We start from the raw sequence: 27,865 nt of genomic DNA, 5'->3' as shown, positions 1-27,865 counted from the left end.
GCAACATAGGGCAGAGAGGGTCGGTAATGCTACATTACCAAATCTAAAGAATAAAGTACCCGGAACTGGGTCTTGACACTCAAGATGAGCAATCAGTTTTTTATAGTACTCTTACACATTCAATAATTTGACTTCCTTTAAAAAAAAAAAAAAAAAAAAACTCCACCTGTAAACTAAATAATGCCAAGAAAGCCCGTTTTGAAGAGACAGGGCCTAGCAGTACAATCGTTTCAAGAGTTTTAATGCATTAGGCAATACGAGACTATTTACAACGAAATTAAACCATTTTAGTGGAATCTTGACTGTGCACGAGTATGTCACTCTGCCCCCAATAACTAAGCTTACGTGGTGAGAGCTACCAGTATTAAAACAAAAAATACACAGGTAGCAGTGCAGCTGCGACATTTCCAGGTAATTAAGCCTCCCCGAGGGTAGGTGGTTTCTGTATGGGGTAGGCCCTAAACGCTCAAGATCCTTCAACCCCTCTCTGAGACGTGTGCTTTGGCAAAAGCAGCGTCTCCTAAAGGGAAAGGGTCAAGGAAGAAGGTTCCAAAAGAAGGAAAATCTGGAGAGAGGGAGTGCGTACGGAGCTCTAGGCTTGGGGCCGACAGAGGTTACCGAGCCACCCACTGCAAAGGCGAGTTTGTGGGGCCTGCTGAAGAGAAGGCCTCGCCTAGGAGTTGCAACACACTCTTTCTCCAGTGCGCAGCGCTCGGCCTGGGGGAGGGGGAGGAGGGGAAACAGCTGCCAGGGGAGCGGCTGGCCCAGCCCGGCCCGGCCCGCTCACCGTGAGAGTGTCGTCTATGTAGAGGGGAATCTGCCTCCTCTCGAAGGGGAACTCCTCCTCCCCGTCCCTGCACACTGCCACCAGTCGCGCCATCGTCCCCGACGCTGCCGTTGCCACCGTCACCACCTCCTCCCAGCTGCCGCCGCCGCCTCCTTCCAGCTCCTGCCTGCCACAGCCAAACCCCGCGAGCGTAAGCACCCGCCGCCGCGCAGCACATTCGCCACGGGGAGCAGGGAGCGGAGCGGGAGGGGACGGGAGAGCCGGGCTGCGTTTCCCATCACCCGATTCCACACGCGCTCAGCCAATCAGCGCCCAGCGCCACCGGGACCCGCCCCCCTCGCGCCGCGCTCCCTCCCTCTCTCCCGCCCGCCCGCCCGCCGGCCTCTAGTCAGGGTCCAAAGGAGAGGCGGAAGGGACCCGCCTGCCGGGGGCTTCCCCGCCCGCCGCAGGAGTCCCGGCCCCAGGACCCCACCCCTGGCCTGGGCCTCGCAGCCTGCTCCCCGCCGCCCGCCGCCCGTGTGCTCTCTGCCCCCAGCTGACCTGTTCTCCCCGCTTCTGGGCGCACCCCGCCCAGTCGGCTCCAGGACTGCAGTTGCCCAGCGCGACCCCGCCCCTGGGAGGGGTCGACCCCGCAGCGGCTCTGCGGAGTCCAGGGAAGGGGGAGGGTCAGACCCTGTCCTCACCCTTCTCGGAGGAGGCTGTCGGTTCCGACCTTCACTGTTTTCGTGGTAGCCTCGCTAACTCCCACCTCTGCTCCCTGTTACTGGCTGACGAGGCCCGTGTCAGGGCCGGCCTGGGCGGGAGCGCAGCTCCGAATGCCGTTTCCTATCCGGGCAGTCAGCCGCTCGCGCCGCGGGGAGTGGAAGAGGGAGGGCGGGAGACAAGGGGAAGGTGGGGCCGGGCGGGGTCGGGCGCCGGGCGGGGCCCACGTCCTCTCGCGAGACTGGGGCCGGCCGCGCTAGGGACCCCGATGGAGAAATCTGCGCCCAGAGGGTGCGGGGCCGCCCTGGCCGTCCCGCCCGTGGGCCCGGCGCCCTCCTTGAAGCCCAGCCATTCCGCTAGACCCGAACTAGGACTGGTAGGAGGGGTGATCGGCCCAACCTCAGGCCCCAGCCGCGGGCCGGGAAGGCTTCCCCAGAGACGAGGGGCAAGCCCCTCGACATCAGGGTGTCGTCTATGTAGAGGGGAATCTGCCTCCTCTCGAAGGGGAATTCCTTCAGCAAGTCAAGCCCGTCTGATTCGGGGCTGACTCAGGGCAGAGGCCCAGAGAGGACCTGGATAGGTTGCGAGAAGTCGAGATCAGAGGGGGCGGAAGGCAGTGAGAAAAGGGAGACGAGCATCGGGGGGTGAGAGACAAACTCAGGTCTGGCTCTTGGCCCTTGACGCCACTGAATTCGCGTCCCACGGCGGGAAGAGGAGAAAAGGGCCCTGACACCGCGGCTCGCCAGGGGCCCGCTGCGTAGCTGCATCCCGATCCCGCTGAAGGGACCGCAAATAGTGAAGTGCTGACAGCTTGTGGTTGTCGTTACACTGGAAGGAAATAGAAAACCGGACAGCGGTGTGTGTGTGCGTCTTGGCCAAAGGAACTTCTTGGGCTGGGTTAATGTGAGCAGGTACTCTCTTGGGCGAAGTACTGGCACTGGCCGACGGCCTTTCCCTCTGGCCGTCTCCGAGGAAGCAGAGCTGATGTGAAGACAGTTCCTCTCGCCACCGTGCGTTCAGTTCTGACCTTGAAGGTTTTGGAGGTCTGTCGTGAAGATATTTAGCCTGTAAAAGTCCTGGTGATCTGAAGGACAGATGAATTTACTGCTCTATTTCCTGGTAGAATAGGCTGGAGCTGTGATACCTTTAAACAAAGTATTTTGGGTCGGGCATGGTGACTCACGCCTGTAATCCCAGAACTTTGGGAGGCCGAGGTGGGTGGATCACCTGAGGTCAGGAGTTCGAGACCAGCCTGACCAATATGATGAAACCCCCGTCTCTACTAAAAATACAAAAATTAACCGGGCGTGGTGGCATGTACTTGTAATCCCAGCTACTAGGGAGGCTGAGACAGGAGAATCACTTGAACCCGGGAGGCGGAGGTTGCAGTGAGCCCAGATCGCGCCATTGCACGGCAGCCTGGGCAACAAGAGCGAAACTCCATCTCAAAACAAAGTATTTTGGTTATCACATGGAGTCTTAGAGAGTCACAACAGAAAACCCATAGTGCACCCTTAGCCATGTTGACTTAGTACATTGTGTGGTCATTGTTAGGGTCGGTGTGACATAAGAAACGAAGAACCATTGTTCATTCCTGAAGGTGTGATTACCCGGCAAATATTTATGTCTTCTGGGCCAGGAGCCATGGCTCACGCCGGTAATCCCAGCACTTTGGGAGGCGAGGTGGGTGGATTACTTGAGGTCAAGAGTTCGAGACTGGCCTGACCAACATGGTGAAACCCAGTCTCTACTAAAAATACAAAATTAGCCGAGCGTGGTGGCGCACGCCTGTTATCCCAGCTACTCGGGAGGCTGAGGCAAGAGAATCGCTTGAACCTGGGAGGCAGAGGTTGCAATGATCCGAGATCGCGCCATTGTGCTCCAGCCTGGGCGACAAGAGCGAAACTACGTCTCAAAAAAAAAATTTTTTTTATGTCTTCTGGCCATGTTAGCAGAGTAGAAGAATGTATTAGCTTGAATCTAATACGTATGTATGATGTTCATATACATAGCCAAAATTTGGACATTTTTAGAGAATCTTGCGTTTTATGTAAAAAACAAAACCAAACAAACCAGGACGGGGGCGGCGGCTAACACCTGTAATCCCAAGACTTTGGGAAGCCAAGGCGGGCAGATCACTTGAGGTCAGGAGTTCGAGACCAGTCTAGGCAACATGGAGAAACCCCGTCTCTACTAAAAATACAAAAATCAGCTGGGCGTGGTGGCGAGCACCTTTAATCCCAGCTACTCGGGAGGCTGAGGCAGAAGAATCGCTTGAACTGGGAAGGCGGAAGTTGCAGTGAGCCAAGATACTGTGGCCTTCAGTATCTAGAGGTGCTCCTATAGTGGTACATCAATTAATGTACCCACTTTAAACCTTTTTTTTTTTTGAGACGGAGTCTCGCTCTGTCGCCCAGGCTGGAGTGCAGTGGGGCTATCTCGGCTCACTGCAAGCTCCGTCTCCCAGGTTCATGCCATTCTCCTACCTCAGCCTCCCGAGTAGCTGGGACTACAGGGCACATGCCACCACGCCCGGCTAATTTCTTGTATTTTTATTAGAGACGGGGTTTCACCGTGTTAGCCAGGATGGTCTTGATCTTCTGACCTCTTGATCCGCCTGCCTCGGCCTCCCAAAGTGCTGGGATTACAGGCGTGAGCCAACGTGCCCGGCCTAAACCTTTTAGATTTCATTAGGATTCTGGTTGATAAAGAACATTAAAAATGACAAGCTCATTATATAGGTGCTAATTTTAATTACTTTGACTACTGAACACACGCCAGGTACTAACAAAGAAGGGAGTATTCACCCTGGGGATTTAAATCTATGAAAAGGTATTAAAACACATATATAAAACATAATAAAATGAAATCCCAAAAGTCTCTTACCATCTGAGCTTACTTTCCCTAATTTGGGTTTGTCTCTTAGGTCCACTGAGCATACTTAGTATCTTTGGACAAATAGGAATTCAATGAAAACGTATTCTTAAAGGCGAAAAAGGCGGATTTGCTAGGTAAGTTGCTGTGTCTCAAAGAGGTAGCCTGGGTGCTATAAATCCAATCCAATCTAATCTAATACAGTACAATACAATATACTACAATCGATACAATAAAATCAATATCCCAAGGAAAACGCTTAGAAAATTATTTCATGGCAAAATAATTTTTCAAAGTTTTCACTGTGCATCTTCCTGGTTTTAGAGTAGGCACTTATTTTTATTTTCACTATTGCTCTGTTTTTAGTCATAACCACTAGTACTGCAGCAAATATTTCTTGAGTATTATCCTATGTACTTTAAAATGAAAAGTATCTGCTTTTAGAGCAAACCTCTAATTGACGAAATATATAATTGCTACATTAAAAGACAGTTGTCTGTTGCCTATTATTTCATTTTGATATTGGCATTGTGAAATGCAAGTTCAAAGGATTTGAAAGGCCAGGAAAGCAAAGGCAATCAACAGCAGAACACATTTTGCTGGTACCTAATAAAGAACAGTTGGAGGGATGGAGCTGTAATAAATTATCAGCAAAATACCATTCTTTTTCTTAGGTCCAAATGTGTGAGAAGCTAGCCACAAAATGCAGGCATAAATGAGATCTATCTGTTCTTCAGGCTACCTAGGTTTTAAAAAAATGAATAGTACCAAGGTATTCCTTATTATTTTTTAGCTTCATGGACTATATTTAAACTCCTAGGGAACAACATAAGGTTCTTGTATGATTTATATAGATACATTGGACATTTATGCTCAATAAAAATAAAACTGATTGTCATCTTCGGCACACAAGAGCTATTGGGGCACGTGTAGTAGACATCCCCAGTTTATAATTGTGTAAAATTAAAATTGGCCGGGTGCGGTGACTTGCACCTGTAATCCCAGCACTTTGGGAGGCCGAGGCGGGCGGATCATGAGGTCAGGAGATCCAGACCATGCTGGCTAACGGTGAAACCCCGTCTCTAATAAAAATACAGAAAATTAGCCGGGCCTGGTGGCGGGCACCTGTAGTCCCAGCTATTCGGGAGGCAGAGGCAGGAGATCGTGCTACTGCCCTCTAACCTGGGCAACAGAGCAAGACTGCATCTCAAAAAAAAAAAAAAAAAATTAATATTATGGGAGTGAGTCACTTTCTGAAGGGCATAGATAGGCTGAGGTCCTGGACAGATTATGTTCTTCTTACTCCTCACTTTGTTATCTTTCCCTCTCCTCTGCCCTCAAAAATTGATAGTTGCAAGGAAAATGATAGTTGATTAGAAGACCTTTTGTTGTTTCATTATAATAACCACAGTTTTATGTGGTAAGACAATCTATGGCCACAGAATGTTATTTAAATTACCATAGTGACCTAAATCTGAGGATCTGTGGATTGGGTTTTCTTTTTCATGAGCTGACACTGGGAAGTTCTGTTTTATCTGTCAAAAATAAACACACCTGGCCAGATGCAGTGGCTCATGCCTAAATCTCAGCACTTTGGGAGACCAAGGCGGGCAGATCACTTGAGGTCAGGAGTTTGAGACTGGCCTGGCCAACATGGTGAAACCTCATCTCTACTAAAAATACAAAAATTAGCCGGGCGAAGTGGCACGTGCCTGTAATCCCAGCTCCTCGGGAGGCTGAGGCAGGAGAATTGCCTGAACCTGGGAGGCGGAGGTTGTATAGTGAGCCAAGGCTGTGCCACTGCACTCCAGCCTGGGAGACAGAGCAAGACTCCATCTCAAAAAAAAAAAAGACAGTAGACTATTAAACGTTATTATAGGCCAGGATCACAACGCCTGTAATCCCAGCACTTTGGGAGGCTGTGATGGGAGGATCACAAGAGGCCAGGAATTTGAGACCAGCCTGGGCAACCCCATCTCTGTTTGTTAAACATTAAAATTAAATTAAACCTTAATTTAGCCATAGTTTTATTAAATTACACTGGGTACTTGATGACTCTCATCTTTCTTATTGGTTCTCCTTTCCCTGATGTGGCCCCTGCCTGCCTCTCCAGCTCTCTGCCCATGCTCTTCCTTTTTCTGTGTTCAGCCTTCTTTCAATTCCATTATGTGCTTGGTGCCCTCCCAACGTAGGACTTTTGCTGAGGGAGTCATCCATCTATAATGTTCTCTGCCGTTTGCCCCCCAACCCCCAGACACATAAGACTTTATAACTCCTCATCCCACTACTCAGCTGTAGCTCAAAAAAAAAATCTGTGGGGAAAACTTGACTCCTTACTAGGTCAGTTCTTGATTTGACACTCTTGACAACCTATGCTTTTTCTTCATAACTTAGTATTTCACAATGGATGTTTAATGTCTGTTTCCTCCACTAGATTGCAAGCTCTGAGGTATCAGGAAATTTGTGCTGTGCTTCTTAAATCCCTAGCATAGGGTAGGCTAAAAGATGAATTAATCCCAAAGCAAAACTTTGTCTCGTAATTGTTATGTGTATAAACTATAATACAACATCCAATTCAGTCTATTATTTTTGTAGACAGGTTCTCACTATGTTTCCCAGGATGGTCTTGAACTCCTGGGCCCAAGCGATCCTCCCACCTCAGCCTCCCAAAGTACTAGGATTATAGGCGTGAGTCACCATGCCCAGCCTTCCGTCTATTCTTTGGTGCATTTAACTGTCTGACTTCATAGTATATAAGTAATTTATTTTATTTTTAAAATTTTACTTTTTTTATCCACCCATCTGCACATTGGAGTATTTGATTTTAAACATTTGCTTCTTAGTCCTAGGTTTTATTCAAAAATATAAATTGAGCAATAAACAAGTATTGACAATCCACAGTTCACACTGAAATGTCAACATAAACATTTCATTTTATATTTATTGTAAACGCAATATACAGTAAAAATACAGAATAGCATAAGGTTACATTAAGATGGAAAGTAAAAATTTTCCTTCCCCCCACCCCAAGTCTTTCAATGTCACAACTATAAAGTTTCTTTAAAATACTACTTAATACATTCTAACAAGTCAAAAGGCTTTGTTTCTTCTTGGTTTTATTGTTGAGATACATTAAAATATTAAGCATTGGCCCAGTGTAGTGGCTCACACTTGTAATCCCAGCACTTTGGGAGGCCAAGGTGGGTGTATCACTTGAGTTCAGGAGTTTGAGACCAGCCTGGCCAATATGGCAAAACCCCATCTCTACTAAAAATACAAAAATTAGCTGGGCATGGTGGTGCATGCCTACAGTGCCAGCTACTCAGGAGGCTGAGGCAGGAGAATTGCTTGAACCTGGGAGGTGGAGGTTGCAGTGAGCTGAGATGGCACCACTACACTCCAGCCTGGGAGTGTATACTGTTAATATACAATTAAACAGTTGGAAAACATATAGAGATTGACCACAAATAAGGCCCACAAGGTACTGCTGTGTAATGTATCTACCATCAGGTTGATCAGGCCAGTTGTTATATTTGACAGCAAGAAAAATATTAACTGTTTTCTGTTTAGAGCTGTGATTAAACAAAGACTGGGTTCCATTCTTTCAGCTTCAGGGACTAAAGATTCTGAATGCTTTTTATTTGTAACAGGTGACTGGATAAGTTTCCAAGAACATGGTACTAGAGCTCCATTAATTAGAAATTTGGCAAAACTCAAAATTATATCACCCAGTAATAAACTACTAAGAAGGATCAGGCTAGAAGCAACTATCCAAATACAAAAGGCTAAATTTGCCATTCTTCGAGATACTGCTTCTACATTTACTTGAACTACGTAAAGAGATATGAAGAGGCTAATAGCTGCTAGTAAAAGAAAACAGGCTACTTTTATCAAGTCTTTGATATGTGATCGGTTCTTATGCATGTATAACCCTGTTTGCACACCAGCCATGTGTATTGCCACATACCCCAGGGTAGAGATTATTCCTTCACGGTTGGCATTTAATAGACCAACCCGTGTGCCACTACCATCAGTGCCATATAATATTAACCTCTTCAGTGAGGTAAAGTCAAGGGCTAGCTGGTATAATATAGTAATGCTGAGGGCAATAATCCAGGACTTATTTAGGGGAAAAATAATCAAAAGCAGTGGTGTTATCAATTTCACAACTATTATGGTAAAGAAAAAGTTCCAGTGAACTCCATACTCAGTTAAATGTTCCTGATAGCCTATTGATTTTATAATGGCTAATCGTCCGATTCCTAGGAAGACTAATGGCCATACAGAGTATAGTGAGTTTGTAAAGTAACGCAATTTGGACCCTTCCATATATTTTCTCCTCCTGACCTCTAGACAAACCATTGCAGACCCAAAAACAAAGCCACCTACTCCAAAATCCATTGCTCCTGTCCCATAGAGCTCAGTTTTGGCAAATCTTCTGGGAAAAAGTGGGAAGTCCACAGCCAAAATAGCAATAGCAGTAAATGCACTGGTAATTACACGGAAACAGGAGATGGCTGGAATGCATTCTGATTCTAGACTGATGTTCAAGAATTTTTCAAGGATTTTTAGGAAAGGCAGTCTGGCATAGCAGGTCCTCCTTCGGTATATTTGATACAACAGCCCTGCCCCAAAGATAATTACACCAAGAAGCTCAAGGAGGATAAATGAAGCCCAAATGGTCAAAGTGGCTACCATGGGAACTATTAGGACAACAAAGTCAATGAAGAATCTAGTTTTCCAGGTATGTGAAAAAGAACACAAGTACTGTGAGAAAATGATCAGGAATCCTCTGCACAGGATACAGAATGCAGGAAAGCACAATCCCTGGGTGATTTCCAGCACGGTGGTTCCATTGAGGTTACTGACAAAAGCTTCCTTCATCTGCTTTTCAGACATTTTTCTTCCTGTGAAAACAAGAGCAAAGGAATGGATTTGTGAAAAGCAGCATTCTTGTGTAATTAGCATACCTGGCTTAATTTTACTCTTATTACTAGATTTCAGAGCAGAACTTTGGGCCCTAATGAGTTCACCTAGGATTTGTGATTCCCCTTCCGAGGATTGTGGGAAGAAGCTTAACACTAATGTGTTCAGATAGAAATGTCATACTAATAATATGAAATTATTGGTTACAAAGCTTCAGCTATTCCCTGTACAAGACAGACTCACAAAGAAAGTGAATTTGGGGCCAGGCGCGGTGGCTCACACCTGTAATCCTAGCACTTTGGGAGGCCGAGGTGGGAGGATCACCTGAGGTCAAGAGTTCGAGACCAGCCTGGTCAACATGGTGAAAGCCCGTCTCTACTAAAAATACAAAAATTAGCCAGGAGTGATGGTACCCACCTGTAATCCCAGCTACTTGAGAGATGAGGCAGGAGAATCGCTTGAACCGGGAAAGCAGAGTTTGGAGTGAGCCATTGCACTCCAGCCTGGGCCACAGAGTGAGACTGTTGACTGTCTCAAAAAGAAAAAGAAAAGAAAAAGCAAAGGAAAAGAAAGCGAATTTGGGATACAAACTCTGAGAATGGCATCATAGGCAGATGGGAATTTCTATTATAGAGCACAGTACATATCATGAAGATTCTTTGATGAAAATTGAATAGGATTTACTAATGACTTTAAAGCAAATTCAAAGGCTAGGGGCCAAGTACATTTTGAAGTTGGGGGCCTTGGTTCCAGTTCAGAGCCTCTCCAAACCTACTGCCTCGGTACAAAACGTGACCCCTGCAGTGATTTCTGGATCCCCAGGCTGCTCCTTTCCTCATTTACAGACAGTTATGTTTTCAGGTTAGGATGGAAGTAGGTACGATGGATGCATTAAGAATGGATGTATAGCACATACTAGTGTTAGTTGCTCTTTTATTAAGGGTTGTAAAACACCTCTGAATGCCACACATCATTGTCTGAAAAACGGCATACTGGAAGAACACATTTGTTGGTTAAACATGAACCTAGAGTTTCTCAGTGTACCATGAGCTGAATAAGTAAGCGAATGCATGCGTGCATTATTGCCTGTCTGGAACCTGTGACAATACTTCAAAGTAACCTACTCAAATCAGTTGACCATTAAAAATAAAAGTCCTAGCGGAGAGAAGTGGCTCATGCCTGCAATCCTAGCGCTTTGGGAGGAGAGAGGATCGCTTAAGGCCAGGAGTGAAAAAAAAAAAAAAGAAAAATTAAAAATTAGCTGAGCTTGGTGGTGCGCACCTCTAATCCCAGCCACTCGCCAGGCTGAGGCGGAGGATTGCTTGAGTCCAGAGGTTGAAGGCAGCAGTGAGCCGAGATCGCGCCACTGCACTCCTACCTGGGCGACAGAGCGAGACTCCATCTCTTAAAAAATAAACATAAAAATAAAAAGTCTTTTTCCTAACAGACGCCCGACCTGGCCGCGCACTACCCGTATACCTCACGTGCTCCAAAAGGTGCCGGCGCCCCCAGCAGACAGTCTACGTGGGCAGGGCCGCCGGACTGCCGCTGCACCCGCCAAACCACGCGGGAACCATCCGCTTCCGCCTCCCGCGCGGCACTTCCCGCCGACGCAGGCAGCTGGCACTTCCGGGCGGGCCGATTCCGCGGGTCTCCGCCTATCATGGCGCTCGTCCCAGTGTCCCATGGGCTACCCACTCCTGTCATGTCCTTTAGGCTGGTGCAGGCCAGATCTTCTAGGGCTGTAGCCCTGAGAGGAACGCCTGGAGAAGAAACGGCGCGCCGTGCACCTCACACGGCCCCTCAGACCTCACGGCGAGGCCCTATCAGGGTAATGGGGTCTGCTGGACCCGCACAAGACTCCGCGGCGGCGACCTCTACTGAAAGACCCCCAGCCCTGGGGGCGCCCGAAGGCCCAGGAAACTGTGCTTCTGCGCTTCTCCCCTAGAACGTGGGAAGCTGCCGCTTTACCCTCATTTTACCCCAGGGTCGCAAAACATCTCAACATAGTTGGAGCCCGCAAGCCGGACCAGGTGTCCCGGGCAAGCCACGTGCGCCCCGCGCCGCGAGTGCGCGCCCCGCCCCTGGGGAGGAGCCGGCCGACCCTCGGCCACTTAGCCAGTGCCGCAGGCGACGGGGTGCGGTTCGGCGGTCCCAGGTTCTTCTCCTCACTGCACGCTCTTGCCCCTCCTCTTTTCTCCTCTGCCCGTATTCTTCCCGCCACCTGACCTGGCCCGCCCGCCTTTCCAAGTCTGGCCGGGCGGGGGCCTTAAGCACTGCGGCTTGGGCCGTGGGACCGGTGAGTGTCAACCCGATCCCATATCTGAAGCCCTTCAGACGCGGAAGGGAGTTGGGAGGTCATTTTGCCCCGCAGCGCTGAGGAAGAAGTAGGCGTCTCCACTTCCCCTTCCAAAGCTCCGTTTCCCTTCTTTTTGCCTTTTCCTTTTGACCCTCTTGTGTCTCACGAGGGGGTAGCCCAGCTCTTGGCTCTTGCTTGAAACAGAAGTCTTTCTTGATCACCTTTCCACCTTTCCACCTGGCCGACAGGGGGGCAGCCTGCGTGGGGAGAGGGTCCTTGCTCCACTCTTCGCCCAACTCAGGACCCCGGGAGGGGGCGGCTTGTCCCGGGAGCTGTCAGGGGAGCTGCGCCCTTGGCTGGGGTCACGTCCACCTTCCTGGGAAGGACATACTCTCTCCGTGCTAGGTGCTTCCGGAACGGCATCCCAGCCCTGGGTTTGCGGCAAGACGCCCGGACCATGAGTCCCCGGTTCCCGCCGGGAACCTCGGGGCGGAGCCAGCTGGACTCATGAAGACCCTTACCCAGCGCTTCTCAGCGTCTGCCCTCCCACTGTCCTCCATGCCTAGAAAGAAACTGAGTCTGAGAAGGAGGGACTGGTGATCAGGTTGCCACTTGCCTTGATTCGGTGTTCCATTTACTCATTACTGTCTCCCTTCTGCCCACAGTGGTCACACCCTTTCCAGAAATTCTTGGCTGGTAACCGCGAAACCGACTGGAGCAGGAGCTGGGAGAACTGGAGAAAACGGCTCTCATCTCACTTGACTCCAGCTAGGAGCTGATGCTGCATCGTAATAACATTTGCAGAGCGCTCTCACAGGTATTAGCCCCTTTAACGCTTCATTTAGCCCCGTGAGATCTGGATATTATCACTCCGTTTTGTAAACGAGGAAACAGAGTGAGGCTTAGTTCTTGAGTTCTGTGCCAGGGGCCTTGGGTTTTGGATTCAAACCCCAAACCTGTTGTGCTGCCTCTCTGGACTTATTGCTTGAGATGAGTTCCCAGTTGAAAGAGCTTTGTTCTCTGAAGCCCTCTGCATGGCTGTCCCTTGGATGGGGTACAGTCAGTGTCCAGGGTCAAGATCTTCTAGGGCTGTAGCACCGCACCTTTCCTGGTCCAGCACAGTCCTGATGCCTGTTTCAGCCTGAATTGTCCTTTTTCCAGCTTCTATGGAAGTCCCTATCCCTGGGTTCTTTAAAGACTTGATGTATTCAGAGCCTTAAGAAAGTCTCCACCAGGGTTAATCCATTGCAGGCGCGCTTCACCCACAGCCTCATCTCTCCTTGCTAGGGGTGGTGCCAAGGCCTAGAAAATTCCAAGTCTGAGGGTCACTTAACCATTCTTCAAAGATTGGCTTAGGCCCAGCCTCACAACACTCCACCTCCCAGATGGATTCAGCTCCCTGAAATCCTCACCTTCTTGAAGTTGACACTAGACTGCTCACCTGATTAGTGCTCCCAAATGGATCATCAACCGTTAGTCGTAGTGCTAACAGTGTTTATCCTCTGAGTGAATACTCAGTTCGTACTTTGTGCGGTGCTGTCAAACCATGACCTCATTGACCTTCACAACCACTCCTTATGAGGCAGATTTAACTGTCCCCATTTTCAAGGTAAGAAATTGAGGTAGGTGATGTGCCTGACCCAGAATCACACACCCAGTGAGTGGTTGAACTATGATGTAAACTACCACACCACACCTTTCCTGGAGCAGCAAGAGATGACTCCAACCTCTCCTCCCCAGCAGCAACTGGCTACACTGAAATAAGATATTTCTGTGTAGTGTAGAGGACAGGGCACAAGACTTCTCTGTCTCCCCAGCGTCTTCTTCCTCCTCCATGGCACACTGACACAGAGGGTTTGCAGCCCCACCCCAACCCAAACCCTAACCCTGTAATCAGACTGGCCCGGGGAGCCTCTGAGGCTCTCATAAAAGTTTCCCTGTCTCCTAATTGGCAAGGGAAAGGACAGGCCCACTCTCTGCCCAGGCCTGCCTTGCATGTCATTTTGGTTGCTTCTGCTAGGTGGGAAGGAGTGAGTGAGTCACCCCAGAAAAGCCCTCACCTGTGTGTGGTCCTTGTCTTCTCTCTCATGCCACAGGCTGTGGAGTGATTTGTCTGAGATTCCTCCAGAACTGAGCCCTTTGTTGGAACCATACCCCAGCCCATGGTCCCATGACTAGGTGGATAGTACTGCTTGTACCTCCTGCAACCCAGAACCCTGGCTGACGACTTTGAAGGAGGATGCTCCAGCAGGTAAAACCTCAACCTTAGATAACCCAGGCCCTCAAGCACCTGTAGCATCTTTTGCTAGCCCTAACCTGGAAGGAAGGGAAAGCCGCCTTAAAGGTCTCTTTTCTCTCCTCAAATTGTCTCTCCAGTGCCTTTTACTCATCATCAAGAAACTCTTCCTGATACCTAATTTGAATCTGTCTTGTGGTTTTTAGCTCCTTTCTTTGGGATAGGTAAGGTGGGATGGGTAAGGGAATCCTTAGGGCACTTTGGGAATTCTGCAGAGGAAGTCCTGAGAGATGTCCCTGCCACCTGAATTGTTGAGGCATAGTAGAAGCCTAGGGCTTGCAAGAGGATGTGCTCCTTGAAGCTAAGCCTTAAAGAACAAGAAAGAATTAGCCACTTGGAGAAGGAAAATAAGCACTCCAGGCAAAGAGGTCGGCCTGTACAGAAATGTAGGAGACTATCTATGAGGAAATATAGAAGGATTCTAATGAGTGAATGATGGGTTACATGATCCCCATGTCTCCGCCTCTCTGAAAAGGCTACTGTTGCCCCAGGCCTGTAGGATTCCAAATCACCCTTTACAGTGGAGCTCTATCTCGTACCCATATCATCCTTCGTGTGTAGCTCTTGGTCCTGAGAGAGTGGCAGTACTTATTTGCTGACTTTTTATTGTACCAAGTATTGCCAGGCACTGGGCTGAGGCAGATGTTGAGGGTGGTGCTTGCCCTCAGGGAGCTCAGAGTCTAGTGGAGTCTTGGGTAGGTAAGTGCCTGAACTCAGCAAGGTAGCAGCCAGGTGTGGGGCCTGCCAGCCTCAAGGGAGCCATAGTAGACACGGCAGCTTGACCTTCCAGCCATATGGCTCCTGGAACAGATTTGAAGGTAAGAAGTGGGCAAAACAGTTGACTGCTCTGGGCTTTTTTATTGCTTATTTTTAACTTTTTTTCTCTTATTGAAAAAACGTATATCAATACAATGGAATAAAGCAAGTTACACAAAAATATAATACTTTTCAGTGTTCTTAAAATATGTAGGGAAAAAACCTATGATATTCTCTAAAATATTGGTTATTTCTGGGTAGTATGATTATGGATTTTTATGCTCCTTTTGCTTATCTCTATTTTCCATTTTTTTTTTTTTTTTTTTTTTTTTTGAGACAGAGTCTCACTCTGTCACCCAGGCTGGAATGTAGTGGCTTGATCTTGGCTCACTGCAACCTCTGCCTCCCAGGTTCATGCCATTCTCCTGCCTCAGCTTCTCGAGTAGTTGGGACTACAGGCGCCAGCCACCACGCCTGGCTAATTTTTTGTATTTTTTAGTAGAGATGGGGTTTCACCGTGTTAGCCAGGATGGTCTTGATCTCCTGACCTCATGATCCACCCACCTCGGCCTCCCAAAGTGCTGGGACTACAGGCGTGAGCCACCGCGCCCGGCCTCTAAATTTTTTTTAATAATTTTTATTTATTTATTTATTTATTTATTTTTATTTTAGAGATGGAGTCTCACTCTGTTGACAAGGCTGGTCTCAAACTCCTGACCTTGGGTGATCCGTCCGCCTCGGCCTCCCCAAGTGCTTTTACAGGCGTGAGCCACCGCACCCATCCGTGAGACCCTGTCTCTTAAATAAATAAATAAATAAATAAGGCCAGGCACGGTGGCTCATGCCTGTAATCCCAATACTTTGGGAGGTCGAGGCGGGCAGATCACCTGAGGCCAAGAGTTCGAGACCAGTCTGGCCAACATGGCAAAACCCTATTTCTACTAAAAATACAAAAACTAGCCAGGTATGGTGGTGCATACCTGTGATCCCAGTTACTTGGGTGGCTGAGACATGAGAATCACTTGAACCTGGGAGACAGAGGTTGCAGTGAGCCAAGACTGTGCCACTGCACTCCAGCCTGGGCGATAGGGCGAGACTCTGTGTCAAAAAAAAAAAAATACAAAAGCCACTTTTAGAAGAATAGCTAACCCCTTTTGGCAGATTCCAGATGGCCTTTCTAAATCCTTCATGTGTTTATGTGCTTGTATCTGTGAGGTAGGTACCATTATCCCATTTTACAGAAAAGAACTTTAAAAAATTATTTAGAAACAGGGTCTCACTTTGTCGCCCAGTGCAGTGATATCACCATAGCTCACTGCAGCCTCAGCCTCCTGGGCTTAAGCAACTCTCCTGCGTCAGCCTCTAGAATAGCTGGGGTTACAGGCACATACCATAACACCCAGCTAATTTTTAAATATTTTTTATAGAGACAGGGTCACCTTGGCCTCCCTAAGTGCTGAGATTACAGGCTTAAGCCACTATGGCCAGCTGGAAATTTTTCTATTTTTATTTTTTACTTTAGAGACAAGGTTTTGCTCTGTTGGCCAGGCTAGAGTGCAGTGGTACGATCATAACTCATTGCAGCCTCGAACTTTTAGGCCCAAGTGGTTCTTCTACCTCAGCCTCCCAAGTAGCTGGGATTACAGGGACCAGATGAGGAGAATTGAGGCACAAAGAGATGAAGAAATTAACATAAGAGTAATATAACTGTAAGAGGTAGAATCAGGATTCAAAGCCAGACAACTAACTTTCAAGTCCAGGTACTTGATCACTATACTCAGATGCCACTGTGGTTGGATCAGAACTCTTCATAAATTGTGTCTGTGTTTGTGAGTGGTTTGTGTGGTGGTGTTTTTTTTTCCCCTTCATAAAAGCAGAGGGATATGCATAGATATAGCTGTGCTCTGACCTCAGCAGTTACTCTGGAGGCCAAGAGCCTACCTTGTGCATTATAGTGGGCCCAAAGTTCAGAGAACAGGCAGTGGTTTTGGAAGAAATGCATTACTGGGCCTCTTGGAGGAAACTTGCCACCATGGCTTATTTCTATGAGAGGTTTGAAATTTTAGGCTCACCATTCTCATTGGAAATTCACCTGTTGTATCACAGACCTCTTCCTTCAAAAGCACATTTCAGCAAGATACCTGTCTTCAACCCCCACTCTATCTTTCTTGCATCCCCAAAGGAGACAGTAGGAGAAATGGGACCACGGGAGGAAGTGGAGAGATGATACATGTGGAAAGGTTTGACATCAAGGACGGGCAAAGGAAGATAGGGTGACTCATGCCTCTAGTCCCAATTACTTGGGAAGCTGAGGCAGAAGGATCACTTGAGCTCAGGAGTTGGAGGCTGCAGTGAGATATGATCACACCACTGCACTGCAGCCTGGGTAGCAGAGCAAGATTGCATCTCTTAAAAAAGAAAGGAAAAAAAAAAGATAGGCAAGGGAGGAGAAAGGACCTGTTCCCTTGGTGCCTATTCTTGACCTCAGATAGCCTTCTGAGCCAGGCTGTCTCTCAAGCAGACTCCGGCCAAGGGAACCAATTCATTAGCCAGCCTAAATTTAAGCCACAAAAGGCAGGTGATGAAGACGTGGGGCTACCTCTCTCAGAAGGTACAGCTGTTTTACATCAAAAGCTGAACTGTCTCTTCCCAAAAAGGCCTAACCCATGGTTCTTTTCCTTTGCAACATTCCTATAGCCTTATTTCTAATAAGGCTAGTAGCCTGGAAGTGCTACTTAAGTGGCCGGAGCTCTTGGCAGAAGAGATAGCATTTGTTGAGTACATGCTGTATGCCGGGCACTGACTAAATGCTTTGTATATCTCTTCTTGCTTTTCTTCCCAATAACCCTGTCAGTTGAGTTTATTTTCCTTTATTTACGAATAAAGAAACTGTGACTCAAAGAGGGTAACTTACCCAGGCTCACAGGGCTAGTAAGAGGCAGAACTGAAATTTGAACCCAACCAGACTATGATACCAGAGTCTCCTTCTACTATACAGGTTCCCACCCTTCTGTAGCTGCCAGCTGTTCTGAGTACCAGCTGTCATGGCCTTTATGTTTTTTGGTTTTCTGGTTTTTTTTTTTTTTTTTTTTTTTTTTTTGAGACAGAGTCTTGCTCTGTCGCCCAGGCTGGAGTGCAGTAGCACAATGTTGGGTCACTGCAAGCTCCGCCTCCCAGGTTCACGCCATTCTCCTGCCTCAGCCTTCCGAGTAGCTGGGACTACAGGCACCCGCCACGCCTGGCTAATTTTTTGTATTTTTTTAAGTAGAGACAGGGTGTCACCGTGTTAGCCAGGATGGTCTCGATCTCTTCACCTTGTGACCCGCCCGCCTTGGCCTCCCAGAGTGCTGGGATTATAGGCGTGAGCCACTGCGCCTGGCCTCACCTTCATGTTATCTCTTCCAGGTCAATGGCCACAATCTGGGGTCTGATGGCCAAGCCAGGGAGTACCTCAGAGAAGACCTGCAGGAGTTCCTGGGTGGGGAGGTCCTGCTGTACAAGCTGGATGACCTCACTAGGGTGAATCCTGTGACACTAGAGACAGGTATGGGCCTCCCATTCCTCAAGAGTACCATCTGCAGGAGGTTGGAGGTGTGATGAGAGTAGTCAGCACAGCTTCTCCAGGTCAGACGGAGGTCAGCAGGACTCCTAATCTGGAGCCAGGTGGGCTGCTCCAGACCTCCGCCTGAGGGAGCATGACAGCTGCACCTGGGCTCCCCAGGGCATGCTTTGCTTCAGATTTGGAGCTCGTCTTAATTAGATCTTGTATCTGTTCTTCAGGGAGCTGCTGGGATTTAATGATTCTTGGCTAATTGCAGAAAGAGGGCTGTTACTTAAGTAGATGTCTGTGTGTGTGGTTTGACTATATTTGAGCCCGAGTTTGCTAAAGGCATCTCTGCCTCAGTCCTGAGGTGCCTGCAGGCCCGGTACATGGCAGACACATTCTACACTAATGCTGGCTGCACCCTGGTAGCCTTGAACCCCTTCAAGCCTGTTCCTCAGCTCTACTCGCCCGAGCTAATGAGAGAGTACCATGCTGCGCCTCAGCCCCAGGTAAGGCTCTGCCGCTGCCTGTGGCCTCAGGGCTCCTCTACCTCCCACTAAACCTCTTTGCAGTTACCCCTGTCCTTATTCATCTATTCACCAGCCATGTGGTCATTCAGAGTCTGCTAGTGCCATGGCCTGCCCAATAGGAGCTGGCAGAATTTTGAACCATAAAGAACTGACTACAGGACGGAAGGTGCAAAGTGGGGAATAAATATTTGTTTAACTGAGTTTGAAACCTAAAATAGAGACATAAGAGAAAGGATTTTTTTTCTTGTTTGTGGTTTTATTAACAGGAAAGGATTTATAAAGGTATTATATATTTGTGTATTTAACAAACTACCTTATTTGTTTTTAATTATTCATTTATTTTGAGATGGAGTTTCACTCTTATTGCCCAGGCTGGAGTGCAATGGCGTGATCTGGGCTCAGCGCAACCTCCACCTCCTGAGTTCAAGCAATTCTCCTGCTTCAGCTTCCTCAGTAGCTGGGATTACAGGCATATGCCACCACACCTGGCTAATTTTGTATTTTTAGAAGAGATGGAGTTTCTCCATATTGGTCAGGCTGGTCTCAAACTCCTGACATCAGGTGATCCACCCACCTCGGCCTCCCAAAGTGCTGGAATTACAGGTGTGAGCCACCGCACCCGGCCCTATTTATTTTGAGACTGAGTCTCTCCCTGTCACCCAGGGTGGAGCGCAGTAGTGCGATCTTGACTCACCGCAACCTCCGCCTCCAGGGTTCAAGTGATTCTTGTGCCTCAGCCTCCCGAGTAGCTGGGACTACAGGTGCCCACCACCATGCCTGGCTAATTTTTGTATTTTAGTAGAGATGGGGTTTCACCATGTTGGCCAGGCTGGTCTCGAACCCCTGACCTCAAGTGATCCACCCGCCGTAGCCTCCCAAAGTGCTGAGATTATAGGCATGAGCCACTGAGTCCAGCAAAACTGCCTTTTTAGAAAAGAATGAAATTATGCACGATAAGGATTGCCCTGGAAAATTCAGCATATGTTTGTCTCTACTGAGGAAAGTAACTTATTCTTTTACTGAGAAAAGGATAAGTTATTTGGGGTGGGGTGGTGGAGGTACAGACAGATAATGAGCTTGTTGGTGTAAAAGTGCGTGATGCATTCAGGGAGAGGTGAGAGAAAACTTGCTGGCAGGAGGGAGGTCTTGGGGGCAAGAGGGAGTAGATGAGAGCAGGAAGACGAGAAAGCCAGGGTTGTTTGTGAAGAGTCTGAAGCACCATAGGAGGCAGAGAGAATCTGCAGAGCGTCTTCATCCAGGTAGAGGTGGGACTGGGAACAGAACCCACTAGACGAATAATTACTCTGGGAGTTGGGTTTAAGAAGGTGAGGCAGGAGGCAGAGACAACAGTTGGAGGCTTTGTATCCCTCTAGGTGATAGGTGGCTGGGGCAAGGGCAGGTGTAGAGAGGAGTGGCTCTGATGCCATATGGAACAGTTGCCTTCTCCCTCAGCAAGCTGTGGCTAAGTGATCACTGCTGGCTGGGTTAGCTGGGCATTGTGGAGGCATGGCCCTCCAGAAGTTCATGCATGATGAGGTATCCAGTTGGAATCCAGGGGAAGTCTGTCCTGAGAGCCCTGTCTGCTGTCTGCCCTGCCTCCTGAAAAGTAAAAGCCAAGTTGTAGTCTCCTATGTTTCCTTAGCATCCAGCTTGATTGGTGCCTAGTACATTGAAGACAGTTAATAGTTGTTGAAGAAAAGGAGAACAGTGGTTTTGGAATTTAAGTCATGTGGATATACTTACTTGCTGAGTGGCCTTGAAAGGTTATTTAACTCCTCTGAACCTCACATTCCTTATGTATAAAATACGGTTATATTTCCAATTAGTGGACAGACTTAGTAGTTTATAGGAACTTTGCAAATTGCAAATTATAGTAAAATGAAGTAATAGGCAGAAGGATAAGACAATTAAAGCAAGATAAGATGGGAGTATAAAGTGTTAATGTTATAAACTGGTCAAGGCTAGCACTGCTTCTAGGCTGAGAGAAGATGAGTAGGTAAAGCCAGCATAGGGGTTCTAAAGTTGGGCCTAACACTGTGACATCCAGAAAATTTTTCTGGAGGAAGCATCCCACCACTGCTATTGGCAGCCTCCCCATCTCAGTCATCATTGGCTCAGTCATCATTGAAAAACAGGCATTCCCTCACATGACCTTTCACTCCTTGATGTTCCAGAAACTGAAGCCCCATGTGTTCACTGTGGGTGAACAGACCTACAGGAATGTCAAGAGCCTGATTGAACCAGTCAACCAGTCTATTGTTGTCAGTGGAGAGAGTGGTGCTGGAAAGGTAGGAAGACGTCTTTCCCATCCTGTCAACTCACGACTGGCTGGGTGGACAGGGAGGCAGGGGTCATTCCTTGGCCTTCCTTGTGGAGTTGTTTGCTTCCTAATTATTCCCAGATACGCTGGCTGAAGCTGGGGTTGGTGCACAATGGTGGGCTAGCACTGAGCCAGAAGTCAAGAGACAGGATTCCAGTCCAGGCTGTACTGCTAGCTCTGCCATCACCCTGGGTGAAATAGGAATGAAGCTTCCTTTCTAAGCCTTATTTTCTCATTGAAAGTCTCTCCCAGCTCTGACACCACTGGAAAGAAAAGTCAGCTGCTGGGGATTCCAGCATAGTGGTTAAGAACACATCAGAAAAGTACTTAGCTTCTGCAAAGCTCTCAGTTCTTCCACTTGTAAAATGGAAGGGGAGGACCAACACCTGACTCATAGGACTTCTGTGAGAGTTAAATGAGTCACTGTACATATGGCACCTGGTGGCATGCTTGGCATGTGGCAGTGCTCCTCCAAAGTAGCTGGGGTTCTTGTGGGAAAGAGTTTGTTGGAGTAGACCACCTGAACCCTCTGGGTTGCCCATGGTGGCAAGGGCAGTATATTGGGCCAGGTGTTGGGGAGGACAGAAGCTCCTGGTATGGCCACGTGGCCTTCTGGGTAGCAAAACCATAACAGGATGTTGGATATAGATGAGTGGGGAGTTGCACAGCTGGTCAAAGGAGACTATTGGCCAAGGCCTTGCCACCTTCTTGACAAGCCTCACCCAGCTGCCTCGCCCTTTCCACAACACTTTTACCTTCATGAGGAACTCTGGACCGTAAACTCCTCCTGCCTTCACTCACATATGAGAATTGCTGAACACTGAGAACTTGCCAGGTTCTAGGCTTCTGGCTGGGCACTGAGGGGTGGCAGTGGGATGAAAAATGCAACATGTAGCTTTCAGGGGGCACTTAGTCTGCTGAGAGAGACAGACAAGAAAACAAAGACAGTAAGTTGCAGGGATGAGGGCTTGGACTTGGGTTAGGAGGGGATCTCTAGGAGCTATATCAAGGTGGCTAGTGAAGTGGCTTATGCCCAGCTTCTCAACGAAGCCTTGTCCCCCAGAATTGCTCTGGGGAACTGAAGCTGAACCTGGCCCAAGACTCATCCGGCCAGAGAGCTTGGTAACCCTTTATTGAGCAGCCACTGTAGCCCTGGGCTGGGCCTGGTATATTTTCAAAAATTTATTTTTAATAAATAGTAATGTAGTTACATAGTTCAAAAAATCAAGCAATACTACAAAGCTTATAAAGAAAAACAGCAAACCTGTTCCTTGTGTTTCAACCTTGTTCCCTCTCTCCAGATGGCAGTTACTTGCACATCTTTTATCAGTTTATCTGGGTGTTTACATCCGTATTTTTAAACTACTGCTTATATTGTTAGTGACTTTTTGGTTTTGGACCTTATCTGTTCACTTCCTACTTTGATGAGGATTTAACCCTTATTTCCCTGCCCTCAAAATATATATTCTGTATATAATTATTTCATAATTTCTAATTAAGTTAATAAGCAGTATTTACATGGTTATGGTCATGTGTATATTAATAGCAGAGCCATATAATATACTATATATTCTTGCATAATTTTTATTTTCCCTGTTTTCCCTGTTTAGTTTAATAGTGGTGTACAAAAACTAAACCAGTGAAAAAGTGGGGCAAGTAAAATAAATAATAAATAAATAATTGCCCCATTTTTTCACTTGTTTAGTTTTTATATACCATTATTAACTCATTACCAGACTTGTCACCAAATCTGGAAAACACCTGTCAAACTGGCAAGCAAATCAGCTTCTTTCATTGGAGATACCCTTCCCAGAGCTCTCAGACCACATCTTTTCTTCCGTCTGGATTGGTGGCTACTCAGGGCTGCTGCCACACAGCTGTTGCTTGGAAGCTTCTTTGCTTCTGCACATCCCCAGATTCCCATCTGTCCTAGGATAAATCCCCCATGGCAGGAGCCCATAGCGTTCTCTTTATTTTGTTTTTGTTTTTTGTTTTTTTTGAGACAGGGTTTCTGTTGCCCAGGCTGGAGTGCAGGGGCACAATCTCAGCCCACTGCAACCTCCGCCTCCCCAGTTCCAATAATTCTCATGCCTCAGCCTCCCGAGTAGCTGGGATTACTGATGCATACCACCACACCCAGCTAAGTTTTTTTTTTTTTTTTTGAGATGGAGTCTCGCTCTGTTGCCCAGGCTGGAGTGCAGTGGCACGATCTCGGCTCACTGCAACCTCTGCCTCCCGGGTTCACACCATTCTCCTGCCTCAGCCTCCTGAGTAGCTGGGACTACAGGTGCCTGCCACCACGCCTGGCTAATTTTTTGTATTTTTAGTAGAGACGGGTTTCACTGTGTTAGCCAGGGTGGTGTCAATCTCCTGACCTCGTGATCCACTCGCCTCGGCCTCCCAAAGTGCTGGCATTACAGGCATGACCCATCACACCTGACCTGCTAATTTTTATATTTTTAGTAGAGTGGGGTTTTGCCATGTTGGCCAGGCTGGTCTTGAACTCCTGGCCTCAAGTGATCTTCCCGCATTGGCCTCCCAAAGTGCTGGGTTTACAGGCATGAGCCAACCACGCCTAGTCTCCATGGCTTTCTTTTTCTTCATTTACTGCCTTGTTTTGTTTTTATGAACCATATTCTTTTTTTTTTTTTTTTTTTTTGAGACCAAGTCTTGCACTGTCACCTAGGCTGGAGTGCAGTGGTGTGATCTCGGCTCACTGCAACCTCCACCTCCTAGGTTCAAGCAGTTCTCTGCCTCAGCCTCCTCCTGAGTAGCTGGGATTACAGGCACCTGCCACCACGCCCAGCTAATTTTTGTATTTTTAATAGATACGGGGTTTCACCATCTTGGCCAGGCTGGTCTTGAACTCCTGACTTTGTGATCCACCTGCCTCGGCCTCCTAAAGTGCTGGGATTACAGACGTGAGCCACCATGCCTGGCCAGACCATATTCTTTAGTAGTTTCCTGAACAAGGTACATGGAGGGCAAATTGTTGCACATCTGAAAATGTCTATTCTGCCTCGAATCTGATTGATATTTTGGCTGGGTTTTATACTTCCAGGTTAGAAATAATTTTCTTTCTGAATATAGAGACTTTATTTTCTGTTTTCTTTTTCCTTTTTTTTTTTTTTTTTTTTTTTTTTGAGGCAGAGTCTTGCTCTGTTGCCAGGCTGGAGTGCAGTGGCACAATCTTGGCTCACTGCAACCTCTGCCTCTCGGGTTCAAGCAATTCTCCTGCCTCAGCCTCCCGAGTAGCTGGAACTACAGGCATGCACCACCACACCCAGCTAATTTTTGTATTTTTAGTAGAGATGGGGTTTCACCATGTTGGCCAGGATGATCTCGATCTCTTGACCTCGTGATCTGCCCGCCCCGGCCTCCCAAAGTGCTGGGATTACAGGCATGAGCCACTGTGCCTGGCCGAGGTTTTATTTTCATATATTGCTGTTGAGAGAGCCAGTCCATAATGGTGATTTTTTTTTTTCCCCAAAAGCTTTTAGGTATTAAAATTCACAGTGCTATGTTGTGGTATAGCCTTTCTTCACTTATTATGCTGGGTACTTTGTGTGGGTCTTTTTAACTTGGAAACTCATGTCCTTTTGTTCAGGAAAGTATTTTTGTATTATATCTAATAATTTCCTCCCGTGTTTTCTCCTTCTGGAACTTCTGTGAGGAAATTTGGTTAGTTGTGTAATCATATTTTTCTCACCTATCCTCCTTTCTCTTTTATTTTTTTAATCTTCCGAGAGATATTCTTTTCTTTACCTTCCAATTCTTTGGAACTTTGAATATTTGTTAGAAATTTTAATTCTACATTCTAGTTTTTTTCTAACATTTATGATATTTGTCATTTCACATAAAAGAGGCTTATGAAATAATGGTCCTTGAGTGTCTGTTCATATTTGAAAATAAGGCATTAAACAACTGATTAGAATCTGTGTTTACGTACAAGATTGTCAACCAATGGGGCCTCACTGTAAGTAGCTTTTTAAACTTGTGGGACCCTGAATGGCCATAACTTTTCCCATGAGCTTATTGGTGTCTCCAGAAAAGATTCCTCCAGTCTTTCAGCAGAGAGGTGGAAACTATAAATAATCAAATGGAGATGATAAAAAATTTAAAACATGATAAATCTTTGGGCATATCAACAGACTAGACATGCAAAAGAATGCATTAGTGAACTTGACAGTTGGTGAATAGAAATTATCCAAATTGAAAAACAAAGAGAAAATTGCATCCAAGAAATGTAGTACAATATCAAATGGTCTGCCATTGAACAATGCAGAGGTTGGGGTACCAACTCCCCACGCAATTGAAAATCTGCATATAATTTAACTGCTGATTAACTACTGTTAACTGGAAACCTTACAAATAACATAACAGTCAGTACATATTTTGTATGTTATATGTCTTATATACTGTATTCTTACAATAAAATAAGCTAGAGAGATGAAATTAAGAAAGTCATAAGGAAGAAATAGATTTACTACTTTTAAGTGAAAGTGGATCCTCATAAAGGTCTTCATCACCGTCATCTTCACTTTGAGTAGGCTGAGGAGGAAGAGGACAGTCTTGCTTGGTCTTGCTGTCTCAGAGGTGGCAGAGGTAGTGGAAGTAATAGAAGGGGAGGCAGGAGAGATTTATTGAAAAAAACCCACGCATAAGTGGACCCATGCAGTTCAAACACGTGTTGTTCAAGGGTCAGCTGTACTTGTAATTGGTGTCCTAGGAGTAGAGAGAGGACATGGATCCAAAGTAATATTTTTACAAAATTAACCAAAGATGGCAAGCACAGATCCAAGAAGCTCAAAAAATACCAAGTAGAGTGAATACAAAGAAAACACATTTAGGCACATTATGGTCAAAGTGCTGAAAACTAAATATAAGAAAAAAATCTTAAGGACCAGGTGCAGTAGTTCACGCCTGTAATCCCAACACTTTGGGAGGCTGAGGCAGGCGGATCATTTGAGGTCAGGAGTTTGAGACCAGTCTGGGTAACATGGTGAAATCCCGTCTCTATTAAAAATACAAAAAATTAGCCGGGCATGGTGGTAGGTGCCTGAAATCCCAGCTACTTGGAAGCTGAGGTGGGAGAGTTGCTTGAACCCAGGAGGAGGAAGTTGTAGTGAGCCCAGATCATGACAGAGTGAAACTCTGTCTCAAAAAAAAGGAAAAAAAAAATCTTAAAGGAAGCCAGGAAAATAAGTATTACATAAAAATGAACAAAGATAAGAATGACAATAGGAATCTTGACAAAAACTGCAAGCCCACAGATAAAAGTGATACCTTTAAAGTGCTGAAAGAAAAAAATCTGTCAGCTTAGAATTCTGTTATCAGCAAAAATATTTTTCAACAATAAAAGTGAAATAAAGACTTTTTAAGACAAATAGAAGTTGAGAGAATTCATTGCCTGCAGACTTGCACTGCAAGAAGTGATAAATTCTTTAGTGCAAAAGAATATGAAAACCAGATAAATATTTGGATCTACACAAAGGGGTAAGTTTCAGCATCACAGATGTAAAATCTTTTATTTTTTTGTCTCTTTAGAAGATAATCACTATAAGGCAAAAATGGTAACAATGCTTATATGATAGAATGGAATCATTAAAATGCTGAATTTATTCAAAGGCAATAAGAAAAAAGGGAACTAAGATCACATGGAACAATTTAAAAAATAACAAGATGGTAGATTTAATTCCAGGCATAGTGACAATTACAATAAATATAAGTGGTCTACTCGTGGATAAGTTCAAACTAAATGGATGGAAGAAAATATAACATCCTAACACTCATAAAGGAAAGCTGAAGTGGTTACATTAGAACAAGCAATGTTGCTAAGGATAAGGTGAGACATTTCATAATGATAAATGGGTGAATTCATCAAGAAAACAGTTCTAAACAGGTGTGTACCTAATTACAGTTTCAAAATACATGAAGTAAAATCTGCTGTCATTGAAAGGAAAAATACATAAAATCAAAACTACATTTTGAGGCCAGGCACGATGGTTCACACCTGTAATCCTAGCACTTTGGGAGGCCAAGGCTGATGGATTGCTTAAGTTCAAGACCAGCCTGGGAAATGTGGGGAAAACCCATCTCTACAAAAAAATACAAAAATTAGCCAAGCGTGGTGGCTTGTGCCTGTAGTCCCAGTTTACTCACACAGAGCAAGCAAGGCTCAGTCTAAAAACAAAAAAAAAAGATTAAAATGATACAAACTATGTTCCTTGAGCTGAATAGAATTGAACTAGAAATAAATAACAAAGACACCTAGAAAATCCTAAAACATTGGGAAATTAAACAACACACTTCTAAATATCCTCTGGGTCAAAGATAAAATCACAATGATACTATAAAGAAAAAAAAAATCTATCTATCTATCTGTCTATCTATCTCACTATGCCTGGGTTTAAATCTACCATCTTATTTTTTAAATTGTTCCATGTGATCTTAGTTCCTTTTTTTAATGATGCCATGCTATCATATAAACATTGTTACCATTTTTGCCTTAGTGATTATCTTCTAAGGAGACAGATATATATATACATATATGTACACATACTTTTATATATATACATATGTACTTATATATGTATACACATACTTATGTGTATATATACATTATATATATATATATATATATATTTTTTTTTTTTTTTTTCTCTGAGATCCTCTGTGCCACGCTGGAGTGCAGTGGTGTGATCTCAGCTCACTGCAACCTCCACCTCCTGGGTTCAAGTGATTCATCTGCCTCAGCCTTCCGAGTAGCTGGGATTACAGGTGCATGCCACCACACCTGGCTAATTTTTGTATTTTTAATAGAGACTATGT

The 27,865-nt window shown here is 46.2% G+C and overlaps 3 protein-coding genes across 22 annotated transcripts in view; 1 reads left to right on the top strand and 2 right to left on the bottom strand.

Annotated features, from left to right (window-relative positions):
* LOC129017043 (gametogenetin-binding protein 2-like) overlaps positions 1–1,029 on the bottom strand; it is a 33,949-nt gene extending 32,920 nt beyond the window's left edge. The window contains exon 1 of the mRNA XM_054457081.2: positions 788–1,029. Coding sequence (XP_054313056.1) covers positions 788–880 — 93 coding nt within the window. The 5' untranslated portion in view covers positions 881–1,029. The remainder of the gene's footprint in view (positions 1–787) is intronic.
* LOC129017038 (unconventional myosin-XIX-like) overlaps positions 1–27,865 on the top strand; it is a 109,058-nt gene that overhangs the window by 36,645 nt on the left and 44,548 nt on the right. For 4 of the 16 annotated variants that reach the window (XM_063655600.1, XM_063655592.1, XM_054457056.2 and 1 more), the window contains exons 1-6: positions 11,456–11,588; positions 12,254–12,405; positions 13,685–13,839; positions 18,046–18,184; positions 18,545–18,693; positions 20,889–21,002. In XM_063655600.1, the coding sequence (XP_063511670.1) occupies positions 13,828–13,839; positions 18,046–18,184; positions 18,545–18,693; positions 20,889–21,002 (414 nt within the window). In that variant the 5' untranslated portion in view covers positions 11,456–11,588; positions 12,254–12,405; positions 13,685–13,827. Of the gene's footprint in view, positions 1–1,724; positions 2,533–4,415; positions 4,501–10,976; positions 11,121–11,308; positions 11,677–12,253; positions 12,406–12,790; positions 13,198–13,684; positions 13,840–18,045; positions 18,185–18,544; positions 18,694–20,888; positions 21,003–27,865 lie in introns of those variants that run through there. The other 12 variants (XM_063655590.1, XM_054457058.2, XM_063655593.1 and 9 more) reach the window with 10 other exon arrangements.
* Positions 7,265–10,901, bottom strand: LOC129017040 (phosphatidylinositol-glycan biosynthesis class W protein-like). Of its 5 annotated transcripts, XM_054457065.2 has the most exons (4): positions 10,769–10,869; positions 10,571–10,693; positions 9,707–9,817; positions 7,265–9,270 (listed from the first exon to the last, which is right to left on the bottom strand). In XM_054457065.2, exons 2-4 carry the CDS (start codon positions 10,689–10,691, stop codon positions 7,784–7,786), a joined length of 1,719 nt encoding a protein of 572 aa, XP_054313040.1. In that variant the 5' UTR covers positions 10,692–10,693; positions 10,769–10,869; the 3' UTR covers positions 7,265–7,783. The 5 variants fall into 5 exon arrangements, with proteins under 5 accessions (XP_054313040.1, XP_054313041.1, XP_063511671.1 ...); XM_054457066.2 differs by lacking the exon at positions 10,571–10,693 and having other exon boundaries at positions 10,769–10,901; XM_063655601.1 differs by lacking the exon at positions 10,769–10,869 and having other exon boundaries at positions 10,571–10,749.

This window comes from Pongo pygmaeus, chromosome 19, assembly GCF_028885625.2.
Source record: "Pongo pygmaeus isolate AG05252 chromosome 19, NHGRI_mPonPyg2-v2.0_pri, whole genome shotgun sequence".
NCBI lineage: Eukaryota > Metazoa > Chordata > Mammalia > Primates > Hominidae > Pongo > Pongo pygmaeus.
This window is presented reverse-complemented; position numbering and strand designations above follow the sequence as displayed.

Bases quoted from the DNA above. Each gene is read 5' to 3' on its own strand.
- LOC129017040 (XM_054457065.2), bottom strand. From the start codon at position 10,691: ATGGAGTCTCGCTCTGTCGCCCAGGTAGGAGTGCAGTGGCGCGATCTC. The intron at 9,818-10,570 runs GTGCGCACCACC...TTTTTGAGACAG, and splicing joins GCGAGTGGCTGGGATTAGAG to TCAACAGTCTCACTCTGTGG. The intron at 9,271-9,706 runs GTGGGTACCATC...TTGTTTTCACAG, and splicing joins TCAAGTAGCTGGGATTACAG to GAAGAAAAATGTCTGAAAAG.